Here is a 27,658-nt window from a genome sequence, read left to right as displayed (position 1 = left end):
TGATTCCACAACACTTTTATTGCTCTTCATGCTTTATTTACCATACTTCTTTTGTCCAAACAAGCTTCCAAACAGCTCTGTCCTGAAAATATAACCAATGCAGTAATGAGCATCAAACAATGTAGCGATTATATTCAAAGAACAATAAATTGCTCATCAATAACGAATAAATTTTGCCCTCTTGAGCCCTTCATGATACCTAATAAATACACCGACTGCAAACTCTCAGCACTGCCAAGATTGCAGGCAGCTCACCACACACAGAAGGTAACCATCCAATTTTTGTTGTCAGTAAAAATCGAACATGTTCTATGGTTCTTTTTGGGTATGTTTGCTTCTCTCCGGCAGCAAAACGGCACATTTATTGGCAAGAAAGGTGCATTTAAAACCATTCCCATCCTTCCATTCCAACTCATGACATCAAGATAGAAGGACTCTGTAATCCACTTTTTGAAGTGAATAACAGTGCAGCCTTGCCTATGTTGACGCACCGCAGTTTATTTGTGAAATTAATTTTTGGAACATGTATTAATTTTTGGAACTTTTCTTTATTGTAAAAGCTCTGTTTTCAGTCTTTGTTATTAGAACGCAGTAATCTGTAAATACAAACCAATTTCAATTTGTCCTCGGTGTCCCTTTAAATCTATTGCTACCTTGTGAAAAACATTCCAAACTAGGACAAAAAAATTTAGTGGCAGCATCTAACGGCACAAACATGATGTTTCATGTAGCTCGACATCCCTATAATGCCAACACCTTACTGGCCCTGCAGCAAGTCTGGTTCTCGCTGTTCCAGAGGCTGTAAAGGTGTGCAATGATTTTTACACTCAACATGAACACACATCACTTTGTCAATGCAGCAAGCATGCCTTGGATGTTGATCAATATTTTATTCAGCATTATAAGAAGTGCGACAAAATGGCTTGTATCTACTGCTTTGCTAAGTGAGTAACTGCAGAAAAGATCCACAGGCCTTCGAGTGAATAAATTGGGTGAAATAAAAACACTGCATTTTCTTTTAACACCTACTGAAGCAAGGGATGAGTATTTTCTATTGAAAAGTTTTGTTTTAGAGAAATCAGTTTTTGGAACACAACAGTTAAAATTACTTTTCAATAATAGCCCTACACCTAAACAACACAAAAGCTACCCATGAAAGCATTAAAACACTTTCGTATCTCACCAGCCAAAGCTGCAAAGGGTGACGAACCTTAAAAAATGGGTGATTAAAAGAGTGAAATGGTTTTTCTTTCCCAGCAAGAGGAGGATAAACCAAGGTAGAAAAAAAAAAAGAATCAGGAAGTGCTAAACCATATGCCACAGCACATCAGGTTTAGCAAACATACTATGCATGGTTTTGTATTACATGCATCATGTATACGAAAACATATTTCACCAACTTAGATAAAATTAAAAGGTCATTACAAAAATAATAAAAACATCTGTAACAACTTTTGCATGTGTTTGGTCTCACTTTCCAAGCAGATCCTTTAGCTCTAAACTGTTAAGTTAAATGCATGCCATTCATATGCGCATCACAGAAAAAAATTACCCGGGTACTCAAAGAACTTATGTGCATGTAATGTGAAAGCATTGCAATTCTCTTCCAATGCTATTCTAACTATTAAAATTCTACTATGTTCTTTTGTAGTCAGAGCAGTTGCAAGTACTAGTACTAACAATTACTGGTTAATATTTTGTACTTTTCTTGCCTATGATGACATCACATAGCTTCGACCAATCGCGAGTTTCATAGCACCACCACTTTTTTGATGATGCTGCGTTTTTGCGTCGATTAGCCACCTAACGCTTTTTTGCATATATAATCAAATACAGAACCTCTCAGGTTTTGTATTTTGTACAGCTTTGCTCTTTATAGTTTACTTCTTTGCCTGCCTACTTACTGCCCATCATGCTTCAGCCTTCAAACATCAACATAAAGGAGTCAATTAAACAAAAATAAGGACTGCAAGATAATTTGTCATAAAAGCATAACTGGAATCAAGGGGCTCAAAGACCATATTTGAATTGTCAATAACTTCTTTCATGTGACGCAACTCAAACATATGCATGCTGTGCTCATAAAAGCGTCTCATTTAAGTGAGATATTTATCCCAGAAAGTATAGTTGTGCCTCGTTAATACGTCTACCGTTAATATGGACTCAAATTATGGGCAGTTTTTCTGGGGACCAAATTTTTGCAATGTGTTTGCACCTCGTTAATATGGAAACTCATCAGAGGAATGCAGTGAAAAAGTGCGACTGGCTGAGTGATGGCACTTTTCTTCGGTGGTTTCATGTTTTACAGTACAAAGTTGCCCAATTGATGTGCCTCACTCTTGTCGATACTGCATGAATGACTGCGATGAAAAATCTCTCTCCAGCTTATGCCATGTAGAAAGCTGCATTCAGCAGTCATCGGCCAAGTGGGTACTGATTTCACAATCGAAACTCTTTCACAAAGATATATTGTAGACTCCCGTTAAGAAGAACTGTCGGATAAGACGAACAATGTGCTACCATCTGGTTGGTTTCCCATAGCACTAAAAAAAATCCGCTTCAAACAAACTGTTTCGCGTGTCCTTTGGTTAAGACAAACTTTCGCAGTGACCGTGAACCACGGTGCACACCTACAAGATGGCTTCTGCACACCTTCACGCAAAGCTGTAGGAAAGCCATCCTGCGGGAACGTGCCGTCTTGGAAGTTTTCTTGCCGGTGCGGAAAATGCAGGAAACCATCACACCTAGGCCAGGTCAGATCTCGGCATCGCACACGTGCGTCACGTACCACGCGTTGCCTTCCATACAATGTGCATCTGCTCGTTGACTTGGGGCTTAAAAACTTCGGGGCCACATTTTCAACTTATATGGCATCGCAACACGCATTTTGCGGCACAGAGATGGCCATATATTGGCGCCATGCGCATGACCTTGCGGCGTATGGAAAGGCACGTGGTGCGCCTACTTGTGGAGTTACTAACAGCTATGCTGCAGGACGAGTGAGATGAGAAGTGCTCTGAGCAAGATGGAAAGCAAAAATCAGTAATAACGTAGGGATGCAGTGAGAAAAAGTTGACGGTGAAAACAAAAAACTAGGCCAGTGCCATTTTCAAATACGATATGTGAGCTTGTTTCATGCCCTCAGTCTTCGGCTCACTCCACGCACAGTGCAATAATGGTCTATTTGAAATCAGCATCCTCACTCTGAAAGGCCGCATTATTCAGTGTTTTCATGTAACCTATATACGGACACACCTAGCATGCTCACATATCTCTTTAAGGGGACTTCTAAATTTTTCTGGTTGCTTCAAGTTGGTCTTAAAGGGAGTCTACAGTATAAGTGCCGCTTTTCGCAACACTTATTACCACTGGCTTCTTCTGCGCTGACCCTTAATAAGCTCCTGTTACCACAGCCACTGCAATGTACTCAACTTAATTCAGTTCCTTATTTTTCTTTCCATGGGTTCAGTCAACACCAGTCACCCTATCTTTGTGTAATTCACAGTTTATGAAATGTGAATTGTGGGGCTTAACGTCTTGAAGCGACACATGGGATATGGGGGAAGCAATAGTGGAGGGCTTTGGATTTGCACCACCTGTGGTCCTATAGCATGCGTTGACATCGCTCAGCACACCGCCACCTTTAGCATGTGACAATGTAAATTATAAACCAGAGGGTTAACATTTAATACAAACAGACACACAACATGTCTGACATACATATATAAACACAGGCATATTAAAACTATTAAAGAAAATATTCTGATTCAATTCACTGAAAAAGAAAAGACGAAGCCAAAGAAATGCCTTGGCAGCCATCTTGACGACATGTGGCTGCCCTTTATATAGCAATAATGCAGTGAGCAATTCAGCGTCAACTGCTCATCTTGCAGTTGTTGCATTTTATAAAAAATATACAGGCAGCTGAAAAACAAAAAAATTTAAACACCCAGCCTAGGCAAAAGCAAGTGCAGTTACCATGGCAATGCCTATTTCAAAGCCCACCATTCCCAAATCTGGTGGTAGCACTACAAATTGCTTACACTCCCCCCGCCCCCCCATCTTTTCAGGTAATTTTACGTGTGGGGGCTCATCCCCACCCTACATGCCCCATTTACATTTTTCAAAATTTCAGTGCCCATTTACATGAGCTGAACCACACTGTAAGGATAAGTGGGAAAGCTCTGGGCTCCCAGGCCACTGGTTGCATTGTTGTAGCAGCTGAGAAAGTAAGTTTAAAGAACAACACAGTAATTCCAAGAACTTGACAAACAATTCTATCGACATTACACTGCTCCGTAATTAGAATATCGTGCCCTGTTTCTAACAATCAAAACATGACTAAATTACCATAGGCATTGTTCTTAAATATGAAACACAATAAACTCCTATGCAGCAAACTGATGAGAGTCACAACCTACTTTATTACATTGAAAATTCAATTAAAGCCTTTAGCGTTGTGAGCAGCTGAAGAAAGAACCATGATTTGTTTGTTACACCAAGGAATTCGTAACACATTAGTTTGTTAGCATGGGGCTTCACTGTATTCAAGGCTAAGTAAAAAGAATTCCAACAATAGCAATCTGCTAACCTAACATTCGTAGACTAGAGCAGCTTATATGAAAGCTCATTTGCAAGCACTGCCGCACACAACACTTAGACAGTAGGTGTGACTTCTTCCGCTCTCATTGAACAACTTCAGCAGGCAAAGCAGCTCTAAATGACAGTGCTCTTTCCTTACTTGGCTTCATCAGAGTAAGTTGCCCTGTCTAAGGGAGCCATGTAGTTGACCAGCTTCGGGATGATGTCGTACCTGAATGTAGAAAACAGTAAACACATGACTGAAAGGTAGAGTGCAGTGAACAGGAGCAACTTTTTGATAAACTGTCTATACCTAATGGCATGCCTACTGCACCCACAAGGAAACAAGGCAGCTACAGAAGGAGTGCTGCCTATTTCTTGCTTGAAGTGCTGTGGCGCAGGAGTCGCACCAAAAGAGCACCAAAATATGTTGTCTGTAGTCGACAGCAACAGAAGAATACGCTCTGACACCTTACAAACAATGCATACTGAAGGAGAGGAACAGTGCAAAAGAGGAAGGACAAGGCAAAGAAAGAAACAGACAAGCACTGAACAGGGCACAAGTTCTCATGCCGGCTTTTGCATGAGTGTTGCCAGTTTTAAAGGTGCACTAAAGAGGAATCTGAACTCGTCTTTTTACCGTAGAAACTCTATCTATACATTCTGAGCATTCTAAGAAGCTTCAAATTATTGTCCTGTGCAGCTGATTTCCCTAATTTAAATCGGATTAAATGTCTCGGCTCCCACCTTTTTTTGAGCTCAACGCTGAAGGTAGGAGGAGTCAACCAACGCATGGAGTGCCTTTCAGCCAGTGTGTGGAGGCTTCGCTTTCTTTTATTTTTCAAGTTTCTGTGAATAAATAGTTTTAGTCGCAGACAACATAGCCGCAGATTAGGCCCACAGAAACAAAAATAGCCGTGGACTCTGTTTTACGTATCACTCCGCCGATGGCAGAGCGCCAAGCCACCACGGGACTGGCTGAAAGGCACTCCACGTGTTGGTTGACTCCTACTACCTTCAGCACTGAGTTAAAAAAAAAAAGACGGCAGCCAGGACGTTTAATTCAATTTTAATTAGAGAAATCGGCCACATAGGACAATAACTTGAAATTTCTAAGAATGCTCGGAATGTGTAGATCAAATTCCCGTGGTAAAAAGACGAGTTCAGATTCCTCTTTAGTGCACCTTTAAGCACTAGAAGAAAAAAAAAGCATTGAGACCTCGGACAGTCATTATGACCACATGCTGATCTATCACTTATGCAACTATGCATGTGTGCACTACCTATTACGGCACCTCAGCGGTTTTCGTGTTCCGTTGCTCAGGGAAAGGACATGGGTTCAATACCTAGCCACATAACATCTTGATGGGATGTGAAAAATGCGAAAATGCTTATGTAGTCACATTTTACCAACAACAAAAATTTAGACAGTTAAACAATCCTGTCACAACAGCCTTGCTTATAGAAAGTTAGGCTGATGAGCTGCTTCGCAGAGGCCATTAATCCGCCAATACATGGACACTGTTAGCAGAGTTTTCTCCAGCTGTTTTGCCGAGGCTGAATGTGCATTGCCAACCTTGGCATCATTTATTAGATCATTTTAGAACAAACACTGCAAACTGCATTTTAGGTTTGTACTTTGGTTATAGACGACAAGGAGCCCAGGTATTGTGAACGTTGTGTTCTCCCAGAGCTGACATCAGTCACAAAAATGCAAACCAGATTTGTGTCACCTCTGAGCTTGATTTATAGAGAGTTAACTGTATTATTATTATTATTATTATTATTATTATTATTATTATTATTATTATTATTATTATACAGGTACTCACCGAATTTTGCGGCCTTTGCTCGCCCGTGTATCCACTTTCCGCTTTACTTTCTTTCGGAGTTTCTGGATTTCAAGCCATTGCCTGCGCCACCAAAGTGCACCAACAATGCAGACGCTTACGCATGTTATCTGAATAAAATGCACATCCACAAGAACTGCAAGCAACACAAATAATACCTGCTGAGAGCAACAGGGTTGTCGGTGGACGACGTCTTCCGCTCAATGATTTCCCGAAGGAGGTGGTGGTAAAAATCATCATCATCGAAGATCTCTTCATCTACGTCTGCTGTGCCCTGGTTTTGCTCCTGCATATGAAAGCGGGTCACTGAATGCCCTTTCCATGTGTGGGAGGCTCCCATCAGTCTTTCTCGTCACCTCATTGTTCGTCACCTCCTCGTCGCCAAGAATTTTGTATGATGACCGCTTGGTTTGCGTTCGGCGAAGCAGCCGTTCTTCATCCATAAGGATCTGTAATTAGGAAGGCGAGTTAGGAAATCACACCTCCCTTCCTTCGAGTGGTTAAGTATGCTGACAACTGACAAATTTTCCCACTTCTAATGGCCGCAGATGTAACAAATGCTCACTTATTACAAACGAGCAGAGGCATCGCCACTGCCGAGCGGGCGACCCTTTGTGCATGCAGTGTCAAATTAATACCGCCGACGAATTAAGTCTCATGCAGGCTATATAGAACAGGCCACAAAAGTACCAAACCTACGACCGATGACCTGCCTAGTAACGAGTGCCAAGCGAGTGCCGAGTGCCCCCAGCTGTTTACATACAGCGAACGGAAGCTGTCAAATTCCGTGGTGCAGTGCACCTGAATCGGCTGCAGTCGCATCACTGGTGTCCCCCGTGACACTGGTGTCCCCCGTGATAGAATCCACACAAAAATAAAGTTTTCCTGACGCTTTGCGATGCCAGAAAACCACGCTCTCTTGATGCCGAAAAGTCGGCAAAACACCGCGGGCAGACTTGCGCCGTAGCATTCCATGGGTTACACTTGATGAGCAAAATTTTACTGCTTTAAAGAGCACTTCTGGCGCTAAAACATGCCAAAAAGCACAAAAGAAGTGTCCCTCCAATTATGAGCCCATTCACACTTTCGAGTCGCGAGCAAGCCGAGCTTTCGGTAACAATGTCGACCGCGGACGCGCCAGGCAATAAACTGAGCTGCTCCCTGGCTGCCGTAGTCATCGCTAAGTCTAACTGTTTCACATCGGCCAAAGCAGACAAAACTCCCGGAAGCACGCAAACAACCTCAATCCCAAGAGTTTTCGCTTCAGACAAGAAGGCGATCCGCAGGTCGCGCTTACAAGTGTGAACAACGGTGTTGTCAAGCTGCTGCCTGGTCGCAAGCGACTGCTGGTCGCATGCCCTTTGCCATGTTCGACGCGAGGAGCTACGTTAACAAATCAGGAAGACGACTTTGGGGAAGCCGGTCTAGAAATTTGCCCGCTGCTCGCCACAATCGGCCTGCATCACAATAAAACACCACCACTAGCTTTGTTGCACTTTTGATGGTGCAAATCGACCGATAACTTGCCAAAAACACGAAAAATCTTAGCGTCACCAGCAGCGAGTCAGGCTGTCACCATGGTGGGTCAACGCAACCCTGGTGTTTCCCCGGCAATTTTCTCAAGCTGGTCAGGCTCGATTCGCGCCATCTGACTAGACAAATGGTCTAAATGCATGGTAGGGTCAATGAATTTTGTTCCTAGACATCTGTCAACAGCACGGACGCGACGCTGCGCGAACACCGACACTCATACTGTAGAATTAGCACGTATGTCGTCGACAACTGTGTGCCGAAAAACTCTCGTTTGCAATTTGCAAACTTAACAGCTGCACACCTCAGGAAAAAAATTGCCCAGTAATCATGCAAAGCCCCTACTGCAAATCCATTCAGTTTTCACGATCGCGCTAGTTTTCACGTACAGTGATTTAAGAACGTTAATAGCTATACGAACAAGAAAACCTGTGGGTACAATTATTACATTAGCGCATAATCAACGAGTGCAGTTCTTAACATTCTGCACCCAGATACCTCCCCAGACAAGCTTCCATAGTGTCCCTCACCACACATACCCGTTTTGTAGCAATAGCTACATTACGGTAGCATTTCGAGATTTCAGCGTGGCGCCGCTGCCATCCTGTGGCTGCGCCGCCACGCTGTTACGTCGTTGGTCACGTGGTGTGGAGCAGCTGCCGGCGGCGCAGCGCCATGGCTGATCACGTGGTTGGTCACGTGACCAAGTTCCACTCGGCCAGCTGTAGCTATCGCGTCACTCCAGGTTTAACCGGAGCTAAACCACCACCAATTTTTTTCTGTTGAAGTGTGTTATTTCTCAATCAGATCTTATTATTAGTCAACAAAACCTAAAGGTAATAGCCATTTGCACTAAATGCTTAAAGTTTCATTAGCACTGAAGTCTGCTAGATTAATGGCCGTTTATAACTACACATGGCTGAAGAGCTTAGACAAAAAGGCAGTGAACGCTCGCCACTCTGACAGCAAATTAAGTTTACTGCAATAGCAAGCTCACAAAAAATTTGCCATTGTGGGAGACCCTTCTACATTCCTTTTCTTTACAGCAACAGCTTCTGTGGCAGCTAATGCATGCCCATGTTCAGGAAAGCAGAAACCGCAACAGGGCAAGGAAATGAAAAGTAGGCACACAGGAAATGAAGGGCCGCAAACAGTGAACAGGTGTATAACAATGGAAAACCGACATTGCTAAGAACCAGTGAGTAGCACACCCCCAAAACCCTTCCGCCACCTACCTCCCGTGAATGTGGACTCACCTGTCTGTGTTTATACAAGCTGTGTCCAGCTAACACGGGCCTGGACACTTGCTGTATGAGTTTTCATGTATATCAGAGTAAAGCTTGTGTTCATGGGGTGCAGTTGTACTTTGAGTTCACGAGGATCCTTCATGGTGGAGCCGCTCAAAGGAAAGCCCACTCAAGCGTGGACAAATTTACTTTAAATACAGTATGTAGCAGAGAATGCACTCAGCCCCTTAAAATTTCTACTGGTGCATCAAAAATAAAATAAAAGATGAAGAGCAGATGATGCAAGACGTTTTGAGCACAGCAACAGGTTATGTAAGGTAGAGTTAGAGCTGTAAAAAAGAATAACAGAACTGTACCACACTTATTATGCATTAAAGGGGCACTAAGCACAACTCCACTAAACTTTTGCTTTTTGTAAAAATTAATTCTGTGGCCTTTTCCAGCCATGCTGTTTCCCACTGCTCAATCCACAATAGCAACATCAAGACCGAAACAGACTCTGCGATCACTGCCTGAGAGAAAATGGCCACGTCACGAAGCCTCAGGGATTCCCACACAGAAACTGCATTGACTCACCACAATCAGCTTGCTTTTGAAAGCAGTCAATGGTGGCGACACCTGTATTCCATTTTTTAACCTTTTCTAGCATAAAAGCTCCGTTCTCAGCGAAAGTTGTGTCTCAGTAGTTAGAATGCGGTAATCTATTGATATAGGCTAACTTCCATTTGTTCTGAGCATCCCTTCAAGGTGTGCATGCAGAGACTAAAGTTCGTGTTGCAGCAGTAAAGGCAAAGTGCCAGACCCATTTTTCAAGGTAAACTGTAATGTCAGCCATTGTACCCCGACACTGTGAATGCTTACGTGTTTAATTTGCTTGACAGGTGATTGCTCGAGCGAAGCGAAGCCACGGCCAACCTTTCCTGACAGAAGGCGAGTCCTCTCGTACCACTTTTCAATGGTAGAATTCCTGGAGCAAAGTTAATAAAACCAGCTAAAGGCTTTGTACTAATGACTGCTTTATATTATGCAGGTATAATATGAACTTCCACACTGAAATCTTAAAAAATGACCTCGTCTCAATATGGCAGCCTCTGCTGGGAAATTTCAAATCAAGTAAAAAAGAGAAATTCCACAAAAAAGATTATAATCTCTCTTACACAGCATATATAGCATGACCAAAGATGCAAGCATCTAAGGGACTACCAATTATCAGAGTTACTATCTCTGTATCATAATCAAAGATACAAAGATACTACTAGGACATCACTGTGTACATTACTTGTCATTTTGGAGGGACGTAAAATACTGCATCTCATGATGGTTCCCACTTTCTGGAAGCAATTTTACTACATCTCTCATTTCCTTGCTCCCATCTAAGAATTTTCAGCAATCAGATTTGGACATTAAATGTATAAAATAAGATGAGCACCACTAGCAGACAATGCACATGCAGCATGTTCGCTGCTGCACATTGTTGCTGTCTACACACGCAGCACTGGAAATAACTAGAAACATTCAGTTTAACTGCTCACAGGTCCTTGAGACTGACTGAACTACAGGAAAATGTGGGAAAGTTTTGCAGGTGACACAAATTAAAACATCTACAATTGACAGGCATATGACTGCAGGAACAAAGCATCAGTAACCTAAGTCACACAAGAGAAGACCTTAATGTGATTTAACCGTTTCTATGCTTCTGAAATTCACTCATCAAAAAATGCCCATGTGCTCTGCAACGTCAGCACACGTCAAGGGAGCAGACATAAAAATTTCGATTCTGTTTCTTTTTTTTTTTTTCTGACAAAGGCGGCGCTGGACCTTAGGAGTGAGAGCTACGGGAAATACATTCAGGTATGATTCGAGTAATTTATTGCCACCATTTCTTTTTTGGTAAAGAATTCAACTTTCGGTTTGCACGGGATGCGACATAGGCTTTCACAAAGAACTACCACAAGTCATGTGTGCTCAAAAAACATTGACACGCTCACTGCTCTGCCATCAGATGCAAAGAGAATGAAAATGTACACGACTTCGCCGTTGTTGCCATCCCCTGCTCAACGCCTTGTACTGGTGACCGAGATCCTGTTTGGTCTCCTGGATGCTTAAATGCATGTGTTCACAGCAAAGGTGCTGGTGCAAAGGGTTGGTGAACTTGCAAAGACATGCGCAAAAGCCCGGTGAAGCGTACGGAAAGAGCAGACAAAGTGCTTGCAAGGCTTTGAACTCTTTGGTCCCACTAGTTGCAAAGATCCCCATGGGGCCTGTGGACTTTGCAGGTTAGCACACTGTCACACCACTCGCTGCACTGAGAAGAAGAGCCACAAGCTGTCCAAAATATAAGTTGTGAAATTCCACCAGTACCATGCGCCTAAGCACATTAGGCGGCCACAATCTACTAATCTCCAGAATCTGTCCACTGGTTCTGGCTAGATTTTGATCCGCATTTTCATAACTGGTAGCATCAAAACACCCTGGAAGGGCTTGCGTGACGATTCCATCGTTTCTTGCTTTTCAGGCTTAACATGCTATGAAATTTTGGATAAAGAGACTGTCTCACATTGCTGTTGGTACTGGTAGGTTCAGCGCAGCATGTCTACAGCAATAAAAAATCTTTTATACCGCAGCCATAACCTGTATGTAGTGGAAGTATTGTCTACATTACCTGAAGCAGTATTCCTTGCAATGCCAAGGCTTCGCACAGTGTCGAAATTGCTGTCCCTGCTCCTTCGAACCACAGGTGGCCAAAATTAATCTGGCGCCCTGCACTACAGCGACCTTTTCTCCCCGCTGCTTATTACCGCTTCCTTCATCCCTTACCATGAGGCACAGTTTGAATGCCCAACCTGAATGACAGTTACTGCAACTTTCCTTTCTTCATAACCACCCCATCAGTCTGCCAAGAACCCAAATCAAAGAACAAAACAAGAGCTATCAACTTCAACGTCTTTATATTTTTGCTCATTTCATGCTGCGAGCACACAATGAATCCATACCAACTTTCCCAGTTTTTCCATCCCTTTGCGGCTACTGAATTAAGGTTGGCTGACGAAGAGTTATCTGCCAAGACCCCACGCTTCTAAGCATACTAACACCACATCAACACGTCATCAAATTCTTTCTGCTATTCAGCACTGTGCCCATATGTTTCTCATTCAGTGGCTTTCTCACCAATACGTACATTTACTCAGTCACGCTATGCTCATGTGAAGTCACTCCCACACCACACATACCTGTAGGGCTCAAATGATTTCCAAAACTCAGCAGCTGAAGATATGCAGTCATCCATTTTGCGGTATTTCGCCAATTTTTTGGGGTGCATCTGTTCTGCAGGCTTCCTCTTGGCAGAGCCAGCTTCCACTGGTCCTTCAGTACCTTCATCATCACTTTCTTCAGGCTCTGTGTCACTAGGTATTTCCTCGTCCCTGCAAAAACAGTGGCAAAGTTCAGTGAATGAAGTCATCTGCACACTTCTTACTTGGATGTCGGCTGACCCTTCCATTTTTTTCTTTTCTCATGAACGAGGGAGGCTGATCTATAATCATGATCAAGAAGCATCTGGTAGTGTCACAATCAAATACAACCGAGCCAATCGGCTCCCCTCACAATCAAAAACCAGGACAATGAGTAGAGTGGGCAAGAGAAAAAAAAAATAGCAACATTGCCCAGCCCAAAAAACCAGGACAGTGGTCTTCTAGGTTGTCACAACCATTTTCCCACTGATTCTCTTCTTTCAGCAAAAGCATGAAGCAATGGGCAGTTGTTCACCAAGTCAAGCAGAGATACAATATGGAGGATATTCGTGTGTAACTCAGTCAGCGACACTCGAGGCAAATGAAGGTGCCTTCACAGTGTCTTACGGCTTCTACCAACCTAACTATGCACTCAAAATGGAGCTTTATTGTCTTAAAAATTTCATTCTCTTATCAAAAAACTGGGGAAGGAAGGGGGGGGGGGGGGGGGGGGGGGTGAGCCTGTACTCAGATATCTGCATGAAGTGGGCCTAAGAGTCAACATCTCATGTTTGAATAGATAATGTACACCTTTGCCATGAAGGCATCATCACAGAGCAAGAGGTGCAAAGATGCAACGTAAAGATTTCAAAAAAATTATTGTATTTATATGCACACAATGAGTTTTTTTTTTCTCATCACCTGTTTCAGAATGCACCTCATGTTATAACTGGAGCCAAAATATGAATACTATAACGAATTTTTTTTTTTTTTTGCTGCTATTCATACTATACTACATGACAGGAATGAGCAGCACACCATGGATGAGAATACAAGGAAAGAAGCAGCGGGACACACGAGTGCCGACTTACCAACAGTTTATTTAGAACCTGATCCAGAATATATAGGTATAGCATGGCTAACATCACGCATGCGCAGCAAGCGGAACATTCAGGCACTGACGGAGGTACGAAAGTTCTTTATGAGTAAGAGCGTTCAATGGCTTCGATACGCAAGAGCCACCTAAACGATCTATCATTTCGGCTTTGATAATTTCACGAGTCAGTTTACATGTGTTTTATGAATGATCCAATTCACGTTCTACACTGTTACCATCAGGCTTACATTTTCTGCAGTGTGCGGCACCCGTGTGTCTCGTCGTTTCTTTCCTTGTGTCCTCGTCCATTGTGAGCTGTTCATTCCTGTCATGCAATACCAACCTGCCCAAACTACCACGTTAGTCATACTACTACAGCTACCTTCACCAGCACTCGTGAGCTGCTAGGAGAAGCCAACTTCTTGATGACACTGGGGCCGTGTAGCACTCCGAATGCAGGAGAGGTAAGCTATGAACATGGAAAGAATGCAGCGCAGGCCGTTGAAAAAGAGAAAGCACTAACAGATGAATGGGGTACGAAACGGAAAGAAGGGCAAACGGCACACTTCTGGCAGCATCTGGAATGCACCTGGGGCTTTGCTGCACTCGATGGTGTCGCGGGAATTTCTGAAGCGTTGCTTCTCAAATAACATCAATTTATTCGTTACATTCGAATTTTCACAAGCCCTCTCAGTTTTCCTTTCCCAGCCATAGGGTTTAGTGGGCTTGAACAGGTTGAAATCACATTAAAACCATAATATACCACATATTTTTTCATCTTTGTCAGGTCTCAAACTCACCCCTTGCATTACATTCATGGCTGTATTATACACATGTAAACAGGATCTTTGCAGTCCCAGGTAAGCAGAAGCATAAGACAAGCTGTCGGGCTAGTTGGCATTGCATCATATTGGTCAACAGTGCTTGGGCACACGGAATGAACACAAAACACAACGACATAAGCTTTGTGTTTTGTGTTCCATCCGTGTGTCTAAGTACTGTTGACCAATATGAAGCAGTAGCAGTCGGGTGTGCAAGAGTCCCATTATGAACCCCTTTTGGCCCAACTGTGGCAGACCTAAAGATGAACAGAATGTGTTCTGCTCCCAAGTTGGGCTATATTTGATTAGTGTCTCTCCTTGAAGCCGGTAAATCCCTCCTCCAATCATTCCAAGCTTAATCTTTCGCCAAACAAATGATATTGCTAGAAAACAGGCAATCGCCAAAAAGAAAAAGAAAAAAGACTTGTCCATACTGCCTTTCTTGACTTAGTAACACTTCATAGACAGCTATGAGCAAAACCGAACAGAAGCAGAAAAAAAAATCACAGGGACACCTAATTCCATTCCGTGTTGGCAATGTGACAGCATCAAAAGCTGTTGATGCCTTTACCGGAAATGATTTAACTCCCGGTGACCTGCTGGTGTCAATTTTTGCAGCCAAAGGATGAATTTTATGACCGACAACATTTTTTTTTTTTCCTCCGATAAGGTTAAGTTCAGGTTTATGAGGTTAACATCCCAGGCGATTCAGGCTACGAGAGACGCCATAGTGGAGGACTCCTGATAGTTTCGACTGCCTCAGGTTCTTTAACGTGCACTGACGTTGCACACTGGATGGATCTCCAGAATTCTGCCTCCATTGAAATGCGACCCTTGCGGCCCGGACTGAGCCCGCAGCCGAACCCTGTAACCACTGAGCCACTGTGGCGTCTCCCCGATGAGGCTTTTAATGCGACAGCATTAAAAGAAATCAACAGCCTGAGTTTTCAAGAATTCCACCACACCAAAGCTTCAAACTTGGAAACCACAGCAGACTCAGAAAAAACTTACTCAGAATCAATTTGATCCACGCCTTTCTGCTTGCCGCCAGCAGAGGAAAAAACATTCCGGACATCAGGATGCGAGTCCCTGAGTTTCTCCTGAAGATTGAGCAGCTGGTTCATGAGGAGCTCAACACTCTGTTTGGCTGAAATATAAACAATGCAGTGAACCATCTACAATATCGTAGAACCTCGATTACATGACTTTGAAGGGACCGCGTGAAACTGTCGCATAAACGTATAATCGAAAATCTCAAACAACTGACGCATTCACGTAGTAAACATGACCACTACTCTGACTTTCCAAGTTTTCTCCTTCTCCGCGCGCTGTAAAAGTGCCCGTTTTCGTTCTATGAGAATTAGTTCCGAGACCGCACACAGCCAGGCGCCCGTGCGCTCCCATCCGTGCATGTGAAGTAAACGTCACATGCGCCTCAAAAACGATGATTTGGACGCTCCGACTCTTCAAAGACGTCTTGAGGTGCACAGTACGACCATGCCAACGACATGTCTTTCTGTGCAGACTTCCTCTGGGAGCGCTGTCACTCCACGGCAGCAAGCAGCTGTGTCTGTTCTAGGAATTCGCATCACGAAAAAAAAAAAACACGATTATCACCTGCGACGCGAATGCGCTGCTCGCTCCTGGCTCTCTCGGCATCGCTAGGCCTAATGAGCTTCGCACTGAAGCCGCAGCGGAATGCGCTTTCAAACTAGCCGCCAATAGTCATAGAAATGTCCAATTTCGTAACTGCCTGTACAATAACAATGCCAGTACAAATGTACTATTGATTTCTCTAATGCTTTCGTCAGCGAAGCACGCAGAAAAACGGCCAGGCGAGCTGCATCGCACCGACAGCCGCGGGTTTCAAGCGCGGAGTCGAAGCCGTCGGCACAGCCATCATTACAGGCCATCGTGGGCTCGGTCTCATTAGCTGTGCGTATGTTTCTGTATTCCGATCTGGAACCAACTTCGTTGAAGTCACCTCTGCCAATAAAGTACTCCACCAGCGTCTCTAATTCCGGACTTTTACCGCTGGCTGTCGTACGAAGCGAGCCTGCATATTTTTCCGTCGTATAATCGAGGTTTTTAATGCCTTATCCTTATGAGAGGTTCGCCGGGCGCACACCGATTCGTCGCAAAATGCGGGCTGTCGCATGAACGGGGGATGCATAATTGGGGTACCACTGTAGTTGAAAGACCAAGAAACAATAAAAAAAGCAATTCACAAATATAGGCAGTAAAACCTTGTTGATATGTTAATGAAAACTGCGAGGGAATAAATTGGCGGTGGTTTAGCTCTGGTTAAACCTGGAGTGACGCGATAGCTACAGCTGGCCGAGTGGAACTTGGTCACGTGACCAACCACGTGACGAACCACGTGATCAGCCACTGCGCCGCACTGCCGGCAGCTGCTCCGCACCACGTGACCAAGCACATGACAGCGTGGCGGCGCAGCCACAGGGTGGCGGTGCCGCCACCGCCACAACGTTGGCACGCTGAAGGCTCGAAATGCTACCGTAATGTAGCTCTCGCTACAAAACGAATTATCCAGGTAAGTGTATGATACAAAGCAGCAAATTTAGAAAAATGTAAACTGACGTACAAAGACATTTATTGACATTTTCACATCATAATAATCTTAATTAGAATCCTCGGCACAAAGTCTGAACTACTCCTTTTCTAGTGCTTGCTGAAAGTCCGCATTATTATTATTATTATTATTATTATTATTATTATTATTATTATTATTATTATTATTATTATTATTGGCGCTGTCTTCAGTGACGATGAGACTTGGCAACTCATCTGGCCTGCCAAATTTTGGCCATAATTAATGTTCTCAAATACCAGGCCCCCTTGCACCAATACACTACGGGAAAGCCACAGTGGTGACTGTTGTCCCAGCGTTTCTGCTCTGCATTCCCTCAACTGACTCCGCTATGTAAGAGCACAACTGCAGTTCTCAGGTGCTTCGCCCTCTTGAACTAAGGCACTCCGAAAAAGCAGTTGTGCTTCTTCTCTCCATGTGGCGAGAACGGCCTGCTCCTACGCAGGCACACTGTTGCCATATTCAGATGCTCTTGCCCCTTGGCTCTGCAGAGAAGCAATGCGCCAAGTGACTAATGCTCCATACCAGCACTTTATGTCACATGATCGACTCACTGCTATATTAGCGCATGTGCAGCTGATCTCTAATCATACTATACGACCAAAATTTATCGAAACTTTTAACAAAGCAGGCGGAAAATCATGTTATCCAAGAATATATTAAGCGGAAGGAAAATAGTTATGTAACGTAACAACCACTTCATGGGACATTTTTGCTGCCCGCGATTTTTAGCATATTTTAGAAATCGTATGAACTGGGAATGTATCAACGTAGAAAAATGGTGAGTTGGGCAAGTTAGATGTAGTCCCTTCGCACTAAATTTACCGCCAAAATGTATCAACGAGATTTTGCTACACGTGAAACGCTGGGTGCAACTGATGCCAGAATGCATTCCCACCACTGTCCCACAAAAGACCTTGTGCTATGTCGAGGCTACCTAATACTTCTTTTCCTTGTTCTTCCTGTTCTTAAAAGATACCCTGGAGAATGTGGATAACCTATTCCACTGCCAATGCAGCTACAAATGCAGTTTATGCTATAGACAGCCATGCAGTACACAGTGTTCACCCCTAAAAAGTCGTCGAGGGCAAATTTAAGTTGGACCGTATCAATAGATTACTGCATTCAAATGGCACACACTACTTTCACTGAAGATCGAGCTTTTATGAGCAAGAAAGAGTCATACAATTAAATACATCTGTCGTGTTTAAGTACTACACGGAAACTGCAGCTACTGATTTAAACCTCACTGCCCATTCTTAATCCTTTCAAATGCAATGTATGTACACAAATGTGTACACAGTGAACTTCATACCTTTTTCAACAGTGTGCTATGCCTAGTGGTGTTTTCTTTGTTTCAAACTTGTTTCTTTTCTGCTTGTTTGTTGTCTGTTTCTTTGCTTAGCTAGTGGGCACAGTGCACAACACTTCACAAAACAGTAAACTTCGAAGCACATGCATAAAGACCAACTGTACATTTAATTTCATCCCAGGTTTCTTGCATTATCTCCTCCTACAAGAAGAGTACCTAAGAGTGCATGGTTGTTTGGGTGCCTATTTTCTTCACTCGTAGAAGCATGTTATAATTTTCCAACAATCAAGACGCTTTCTGAACAACAGTGTGTGGACATGCGGAAAATTAACGGCGAGTTTTTCATGTTTCAAAACAAAGCCAGTTTTCATAGGCCTGCACTGACTATTAGGTGAAAAATAAAGGCTCTGGCATTAATGCAGTGAGCAGTGTCTGAAAGAGTCGAGCATAAATTTGAGATCTATTGAGTAAAGAAACGTCTACACAAGCAGACACAGTGGACATAGACAGTAGGCAGTAGTACACAAGTAGCAGTCTGTGCAGTGGCATTCACTGTTCGTTTTAAAAGCTCATGTCCCCAAACCAACCGAATTGGCCTCTTGGCATCTTTGCTGTGCTTAGTATATATAATAATTCTCGAGCATAATGATTCTTCCCACAATTCACCTCTTTGCTTCCATTTCCATTGGTCAGCCTCGCCTTCAATACTGCAGCCAGCGAGCTTTGTTTCTTTGGAGCTGCCAAGTGACATGACACGACAGGCCGCAAGTACAAGTGGTACGTAGAAGGGCAAAAGACCAAATCGGGAAAAGAAAGATCATGAAAGATGGCCACCGTTTAGCAAAAGCAAAGAGGAGACATCGAAGTGCCAAAAGGTAGACCATTAGCACCTACCTTGTCCCATGAGGTTGGCATTCTTTTTGTCCTTCTCCAGGGCAGCTGACCGGAAGGTGGAATAGTTCTCAGGCTTTGGAAACTGGTTGGCCAACACAAGCAGCTTCTGGAGTTGGATCCTGAGCTCCAGAATGCTGTCCCAGATCACTGCGCATAAATAAGGCCCAAAACAGCCACATGGTTCATTTCCTTCAACAGCAAAGTCACCGCACACAGTACTGTAAGACAGACATGACCCCTAACATCAGAGGAAAAAGCCAGATTAAGCAAGTGCTGTTCTGTTCCGCTTTTATGTACCACAAGCACTTCTGTTACCTGGTTTTTTTTCACGTCACTAAAATGAGAAGTTTGTTTTTACTTCTCCCATTTCCCTATAGAATGCAGAAGAAAAAAGACCACTCGGTTTGCCTCAGAATGCTAAGGTCAAAGACCAAGCATGACAAGAAGCCAGAAACAGAAAAATGCTGCCATAAGCCACTGTTTTGGCCGGCCATCGAATGCTCGATGTTCAAAAGCAGCAAGGATTATAACATGTAGCCTTCATAGAACAATACATGCTGACAGTAAGCTGCTCGTCATCATTATGATTATAGCTCAATACAGTAAAACCCTGTAAATTCAAATTGTCAAGGGAGCAGAGAAAATGTACAAATCAACCAAATAAAGCACTCTCTGGCGATATTCAGTGGATCATTTGAATGCGACAGCATTTTCTGTTGCTGCCAATTCTGTTGTAGCTCAACCTTAATGGAGAATAGACGCCTAATTTTGGTGGCATGTTTTGCTCTCTACAATGATGCGGAAGACAATACTATGCGTGAATCATCATGTGGTATTCGCCTACGACTGCTAAATAATTTATAATCGAATTTTTCTGTGATGTTGTTTCAGTTTCGGTTTCAACAGCCCAACAATGGCTGAGACGTCAATAAGTGGTTATACGTCATGAGAGGCATGGAAAAACTGTGAGATAATTGCTGCTTCATCGTTCCAATTTACTACAATGCTGAAGGCAGCCTTCCTCATGAGCTGGAATGACAACGAATGTAGAATCAGCGATTATACTCCAGTTTTTTTCATTCCTCACATGACATATAACCATACTTTAACGTCACCGTCATCGTTCAGCGGTTGAAACCGAAACCGAAACAGCATGAGAAAGAAATGAGATAATATATTATATAGCGGTCGTAGGAGAATACAATGTGGTAATCCATGCATACTAATGCCTTACGTATCATTGCAAAGAAGAAAACATGCGCCCAAAAGTTAGGTGTCCATACTCCTTTAAGGGTATGACGCAATAGTGTTAATGGGTGAATGCCCTTATGTCCAAAATTGGTCGTTCTCTACTTTACATTCATGCATCACACGGAGTCCTCGTACCATGCCTGGTGCAGTGGTGCAGCGTTTAAGTGATGTGCAGGCAGCTATTTCAAACACAGCCACTGGTGCGGCTTGTGAAATCCACATTACACTCCCCGAACAACCTCTTGTGACCAATCATTAATATGGCTGCCACCTGCCACAGTGGGCAGTAGTGATGACGTTACAATGTTCGCACCGTGTCACACGTGATGGTGGTCACCACTTCCAACTGCACAGACCCTTCTAAAGTTCACGCATGAAAAGGCAAGAATGGCAGAGTGCAAGGCGAAATAAAACAGCACCCCGCCATACTGATTACGGTGCATCTGCATATCAGTTGGCCACTAGCGCCACTTGCGCTTAGTGGCCAGAGTTCCGAGTTGCTCACTCACCATCATCATCCCGTATCCAGTGCCGTATGCGCATACAAGCTCCATTGCTTGTCCAAATTAACTGAAGTGCCACCAAGTTCCTCCGAATTAACGTCACGTTCACACCATAAAATAGGGCATAAGTTTGACAGGACAGGAAGCGGTATTCGAATTCTCGAGTTCTTACCTGCATGCCACAACTTATATGGGACACTTACCTGCATGTCACAACTTATATGAGAAAACGTTACTACAGTTAAGCGGCCCTCTCATATAGAACGAATTGCCTAAAAATGTCAAGCAATCTACCAAATTCACTGTTGATCTAAAGAGGTTTATTCACAATAACTGTGAAGGCTCCTTGTCTTTGCTGAAGCCTAGTTGGTAACTTTTCTGGTGCTTTTACATGTACTGTCATGTACATACTTTTCTGTGTACTGATGTGTGTACTTATTATTTTTTCTCCTTGAAGTGATATCCCTAGCCTTTGTTCTGTATTGCACTGTTAAATTGTTTACTTTGTTGAGTATCTGGTCAAATATTTTGTTGAATAATTCTGCTGTGTCAGCCACACATTAAACCTACTTTTTATTGGACCTGCCACTAGCCTTAGGGTATGGGTCCAAGAAGTTGTTTTATATTTCATATCCTCTATAAGCAAATAAATGTTAAAAAAAAAGAAGAGATTAGGTTACATGCAACATAAATACCTCCAAAAGTATAAGATTGGACAGACACCGTAGGCCAGTTAGCAGAGCATCGGAAGTGAAATTCGGATCTCACAGGTGGCATGTGGCTGTTTTTTCTTATACTTTCTAACCAATTATCTTTCGGTGATAAAATAATTACACTATCAACTTTCCATTGATCAACACCACAAATAAAAAATTACAATAATATGAAAACATTCACCAATGCTTCTTGTTTTCAGTGACTGCTAGCTTCCTTCATATTTGCCTTGCAGCATTATTCACAAAAAAACATCAATGCTAAAACTCACGCAGTTGGGAATGAACAGCTTTTCCTTTCTTGACCTCAGCTGCGACATTGAAGCTTGAAAATTTGTCCACCCCGTCCATGTCGGAGCTGAAAAATAAGTTTTAAGGCCTCCTGTCAGACAAAGTGGCAGCTGTAAACAAGATGTCCTTGCATGTGCAGTTTTGATAATGATTTCTCATTTAAAAGAAAATGCAATGTTGCCCATTGCAACTTTACATTGTACTGTCAGCATTTTTATCTGGCTTATAGGCTGTTTACAAATGAAGTAAAGACAAATTTTGGAGATCATTTGCTTCAAGTGATTTGGCTAATGATGAAACACCAAATGGAAGCAGCTGGTTCAACTGTTCTGAAATGAAATCAACAGCTTCAACTTGGAATAAAGCCACTGAGGCATTTTTCAAGCCACTTAAACATTTTCACTTGGCAATAAAGCTGGACTAGAAATCACACTTTAGTGCTGCACTACTTTCTAGCCAAGGTACTGTTTCTTCAAGTTTCTCATCCGAAAGCGCTCCCTCAGCTATAGCGGGTCCAGTGAGAAATTCTGCGTTAGCTTCTTCCACTGCTTTACTACAAGGTTGTACCTCTTTATACAGTCTACGGAGCAAGAACAGGTTGAGAACAGGCTGCCAAGGATAACACTTCTTAGTCCTTTACCACCTTCCTTCCCCATTCACAGTCCATACTCTTATGAATAAGTGAATTCATTCATTCACTTTCAATTAGTTCTGTCTCTCCCAATTACCCTGAGAAGGCTAAAAATTTCTGGATAGAACACTTCTTTTTCTTTACCTTGGCTTTAAAGAAAAAAAGAGAAAAGAGGCTTGAAACTGTAGTAATCTGGCCCATGACCCCACAACGATGACATAGCTTTAAAACTTCATCACAAAAATAAAGCTGTTTTTACACTGACCTTTTCAGATTAGAGGCTATCGTACCACCAAGACCAGCGTCCTCCATGTCCTCATCCTCATCATCCTCGCCTTCATCTTCATCCTCATCAGCTTCCTCCTCTTCATCTCCCTGATCTTGATCATCACTTGCTCCAATTGAAGATGCTTCATCATCATCACCATCTTGTTCACCTGGCTGGTCTTTGCTGGCATCACTTGCCAAATCTGATATGCTGTCAGCATCCCCATCGGCATGTAAGTCCTCTTCTGATCAGGGACGCAAAAATATATTAGATGAGGTGAGGTCAAACACCAAGAGAATGAGACAAGAGGGCTAAAGAGAAGTAGCCACGATGTTTTACAGTATGTGGACAGCAAACAAACTGTTCATTCAGTCTGCATAACCCATGCACTTCCAAAGATGGCCTGCAAGCAAACTGTTCATTCAGTCTATGCATAACCCACTCACTTCCAAAGATGGCGATTCGCTGCACTTGCTTCAAATATGCATTAACAAATAGAGCCCCATCCTTAGCTGCTAATTTTTTTTATAGTAGTTTTCATGCTGGATGCACTAGTTGCTCACTAGTTTCAAAATTATATTGCGTGAAAAAAGTTGTTTGCTCACCGCTTCTTTTGAACATGACCTTGGCGTCGCAGGAAGACAAGTTTCTGGGGTGCTAAAATTCATGTGTCGTCTTTTAGTAGTGAGGGGTATGCAGACTGCAAATACCCTAAACTTTTATGTGATACTGTAAGAAGTGAGTGTGACTTAATCTGCAAGGTGAGGATTATTACTTGGACTCTGAGCCTGGCATTTCACACACAGCTTGAGCCCCTGCTTGGAAATCGAAAAGCATAAAAAAGAAATATTTGCCAGCTACATATTCTACCAAAAGCAAATGAAAAAGAATATGCTACACAGAGAAAAATACTGCTTTCTACAACGAGACAAAATTTTGTCTGTTCGGAAAGATTGTTAACGTGGTTATGTTGCCCTGACAAATAGCTCCATCCCAAATTAGTCTAAAGGCTTGTTAATGACTCCATTTTGATTGCCAGATACCTCCTGCAAGTTATGGCATAGCAGAAAACACCCCGCAAATCTTTTGTGTGCAAAGCCCAGGAATAAAATAGCGAAAGCTACCAGGAGTGCAACAAGAGCCACTTCACTCACCTGACTGCTTCAAGATTTTTCACACAAAAGAAAAATTTTTGCGCTAGATTTGCGATTGCCTTGATATCCAAATAAAATTAAACTCATATGCAATCTTTTCGGTGCAAGTTATCGCTTATTCTTTCCAGCAACCCAGGTCGTGCTGTGCAGTCCAGGACAAACCACGGAAGTGAATGGGTTAACCATTATGAACAGAAAAGTAAACGTATACCACAGTGATATTTATAAAGTTTGAAAGTTCCATTGAAGCTATTGTACTGGAATTCTGTAACTATTTATGCATCACATCATGAATTTCGCCAAGTTTCATCTAAACAAAGTAACGGCTAGAATGCTATGATCAAGCTTTAAATAGATAGTGAATTTTTTTTGTATGACCTTTACACCTATAACGTGTTCAGAATTAGTACACAATTATGGCTTAATTTCCTCATAAGGAATTTCATGCAACTGAACCGCAAGATGAAACACATTTTTATTATTCGCATATTGTCACTGGGTTCAGGGATGTCAACAAAAGCCCTGTGTGGAGACGGAAGCAGTCAAGGTAGCAGGCCAGGGCATGCCTGCCGCATAAAGGTTTGTGCAGCACTTCCACAGCTTACCATAAGCATCAAATCCGTCTTCGTCCAGGTCCTTCCTGGACACCTTTTTTCCGGCATAACGATCCCCCAAGATCACCTGCGGCTGCCGCTGGGGTTTAGGCCTAGAGACTGTGGCGTCATCGTAGTCGGCAGTGCATTTGTCCACAAGTCTTGCTTTTGTGTCTGCAGGTTAAATTCGAGAACCAGGCATTTATTCGCAGAGAACAAACACTGGATGTCAAAATTTGGGTAGCTAATGAATGTGGCTTGGTCCCGCAAGTTTTGATTTCTTTTCCCTTACTGCTACACTTGTACCGACTGCTGCGTCTCTCAGAAAAAATCTAAAACAATTCTCTTGGCCTAACCGCTTGCTTGTTCAGGCTGAAATTTCACACAGAGATGGCATTTGGTGGTCAGTTTTGTTCTAAATTAGGTTTTGGCGGGTTACTCACATTAAAAATATCCATCACCTACAATGACGGCGGATCAAAATAGCAAGCTTTAGTAGCAGTGATAGTGCCATATCAAACACACCCGAAAAGGAAGCGTTCTACCACTGAGGCTGAGGAGAAACACAAGGGGCAGAAAGCAGATGTATGGTCTGCTTTGAAAGTGCTTTCTCATATACTTTATCAATACTGGGCGCAGAAAACATTGCTTTAACACGACTTCCACTTCTCCCCACCTTGCGTTTCTCCACAGCCTCCCTGCAGGGTACAGCGTTAGTTTGTCCAGAATGCGCACGATGGCACTGCCAGCATCATTGCTAAGAAAGCTTGCTATTTTGGTTCGCCGTCACTGCAGACAATGGAGATATTCATTAATTCTGAGCGAGTTAGGCAAGTGTCTTCCCCAAACTAGTGTTAAATAAAATTGACTGCCAAATGCCACCTCTGTGCGGAATTTGAACCTGAACAAGCGATAGGTTAGGCCGAGGAAATTTTTTTCAATTTTCTCGGCACGACACTACAGTCAGAATATAAAGCTGGGTTAACTCTTTCCTTAACGCATGAAAACGGGCAATTTCAGGGTGATGTGCATAAACTTTATTTTTGCCCAACAATTTAAACATTTTTCTTCATTACAGCACATCATCGTATAGATAACGGAATTCTCTTTTCTATGATACAAAGAAGAAAACAATATATGTTGCTTAAGAAAGAAAAATCTCCGATTTGAAAAAATTTGACAGACTTGCACAAAAAGTCACAAAAGTATTGAACATATCTTGCTGGAAGTAGTTGTAGTAAGTGTTTAATGTAAAGTAAAAACAAAAAGGAAGGTAAAGGATTTTTGCTAACCCCGGCATCTGCCATCACTACGGCAGCGGCACCTGAGCTGGGGCAGAGGAAATAAAGGATAGCAGGCAGTTGGAAGTGAAATGATAAAGCTGAGGGGACAGTAAGAAAGGATAGAGGGAGAGGTGATCTCTGGTCGGAAAATAAAATAAAAATAAAGAATACATTTTTTGTGCATTACTATGCCAAAAATGAGTATTCAAAGTTCCAAAACTTTTCACGCTAATTTAACTTTCCGGCCAGCGGAAAAAAAAAATCAATTTCTCAAGTGCACCACTTTGGGCTACTCCGCAGTACAGTGCCAAGGTAGACCCGGACCACTCTGCAGATAACTGTGCCCGCTACACTGATGGAGGCACTGAATCGTTCAGAACATGCCTGGCATCTGTAGAGATGCCCTGAAAGCAATGTATCTCCTCGGCAATGACGGAAACGGAAGTTACAGACGGACATCTGTCCATAGTCTGGGCTGGGATGAGCAATCGCGTCTGCCCGAGTAAAATAAGATAAATGGATGTCATCTTCTCGCAAAAATCTCTGGCTTGACCCTACAGAGTCAAGTGTTTATGCTGCGAAATCCCTAGAACATCGCCGCTGCTGAGCAGGGCCAGTGCGAGAAGAGGACGCAACCTTGGGCGTCATGCTTGCGCGATCACTCCGTGCTGACAGGTTCAATGCGAAGACAGAAAAAAAAAAAGCAATCCTTAACGCGGGTGAAGAAAAAAAAAAACAAATTTCAAAACTGAAGTACAGTCGTTTTGCAACATACTGAATGGCGCTGCATCTCGGGAAGAAGCCCGAATCGCTCCGAATGGGGCATTTTGCGCCATCATTCAAAATGAACGATTTGAACAGGCGCGGTAAGGAAAGAGCAGGGGCCCACAAGACGCCGGCTACACGCGCATCACTGCAAACTTTTAAAAACCGTTTTTCTCATATCAGGCGCACATTCATGATCTGCGTGTGTAGCCGCAATCAAACATGGTTTTGCGTCACTACGTGTGCAGTCCTATGCGGCAACAGCTCTTCGATCTTTTGCGTGGACAGCGTAGGTTAACAGCGTAGGTCGTGATGGTGAGCGCTGCTCGCCGACATTAATTACACAATCGTCAGCAGCTGACAAGTTTAAAGCCACGGGAACGAAACGCGTATATTTTATATTTTCCCTTTCATTCTATATCGTGGTACTACTCCACCTTCTAATGTGCAAACAATTTATCTCGTGGGCCCTCGAATCCACGATGGGTCACGACCGAGCTGCATCCAACCGATTGTAAAACATTCTCACCCTCGTGGATGTCATCTTCTGGGTCGATAAGTGCTGGTGTTGTGTTCACCAGATCGTCAAGGCTTTTCAGGAGCGACATGTTCGCTATTTTCACAAAAAGATGCAAGTTAGACAAACGGCAGCACAAAAAACGATTGACGCGATCAACTAACGCATGTTGCAGGGCGCCGCCATCTTGAGATGTTTACAGCACGTCGGCTGCCACATTTAACCCGGGCACCATTACACACGTTACGGCGACGCTGCACAGCAGATTTCCGGCAATTTCCACGACTTATACATTTGGTCGCGTTTTGTCTTAAAGCAATAAAGGATATTTCGAAAACCAAGAACTGGCTCCGAAAAGCAGTAGGTGGCGAAAGGAAAAATTATCCGCGATGGTTGCACATCTCCAAAACAGTCAGTAAGCTTTGAGTCAGCGTGTCTACAGGCTTGGTCGTTCACACTCGTATGCTACATACTCAGCGACCTTCTAGAGTTGTACAATAGTTGTATATTCCTAGAG

The 27,658-nt window shown here is 43.1% G+C and overlaps 1 protein-coding gene across 1 annotated transcript; it reads right to left on the bottom strand.

Annotated features, from left to right (window-relative positions):
- On the bottom strand, nucleotides 1-27,335 carry Aatf (Apoptosis antagonizing transcription factor). The gene is made up of 13 exons (XM_077644638.1): nucleotides 27,154-27,335; nucleotides 24,589-24,750; nucleotides 22,827-23,073; nucleotides 21,912-21,997; nucleotides 19,173-19,319; nucleotides 15,367-15,502; nucleotides 12,439-12,630; nucleotides 10,070-10,175; nucleotides 6,788-6,880; nucleotides 6,590-6,717; nucleotides 6,414-6,494; nucleotides 4,742-4,813; nucleotides 1-82 (listed from the first exon to the last, which is right to left on the bottom strand). The coding sequence occupies exons 1-13, from the start codon at nucleotides 27,230-27,232 to the stop codon at nucleotides 34-36; spliced, it is 1,578 nt and encodes a 525-aa protein (XP_077500764.1). The 5' UTR covers nucleotides 27,233-27,335; the 3' UTR covers nucleotides 1-33.
- Nucleotides 27,336-27,658: the final 323 nt, after the last annotated feature.

Source organism: Amblyomma americanum, chromosome 11 (assembly GCF_052857255.1).
Source record: "Amblyomma americanum isolate KBUSLIRL-KWMA chromosome 11, ASM5285725v1, whole genome shotgun sequence".
NCBI lineage: Eukaryota > Metazoa > Arthropoda > Arachnida > Ixodida > Ixodidae > Amblyomma > Amblyomma americanum.
This window is presented reverse-complemented; position numbering and strand designations above follow the sequence as displayed.

What these genes read in the sequence shown, in the direction of transcription:
- Aatf (XM_077644638.1), bottom strand. Translation starts at nt 27,232, where the DNA reads ATGTCGCTCCTGAAAAGCCTTGACGATCTGGTGAACACAACACCAGCA. An exon ending in AAATCATTTGAGCCCTACAG is followed by an intron (nt 10,176 to 12,438) that starts GTATGTGTGGTG and finishes ACTTTGCTCCAG; the next exon opens with GAATTCTACCATTGAAAAGT. An exon ending in ACTTACTCTGATGAAGCCAA is followed by an intron (nt 83 to 4,741) that starts GTAAGGAAAGAG and finishes TTATATTTTCAG; the next exon opens with GACAGAGCTGTTTGGAAGCT.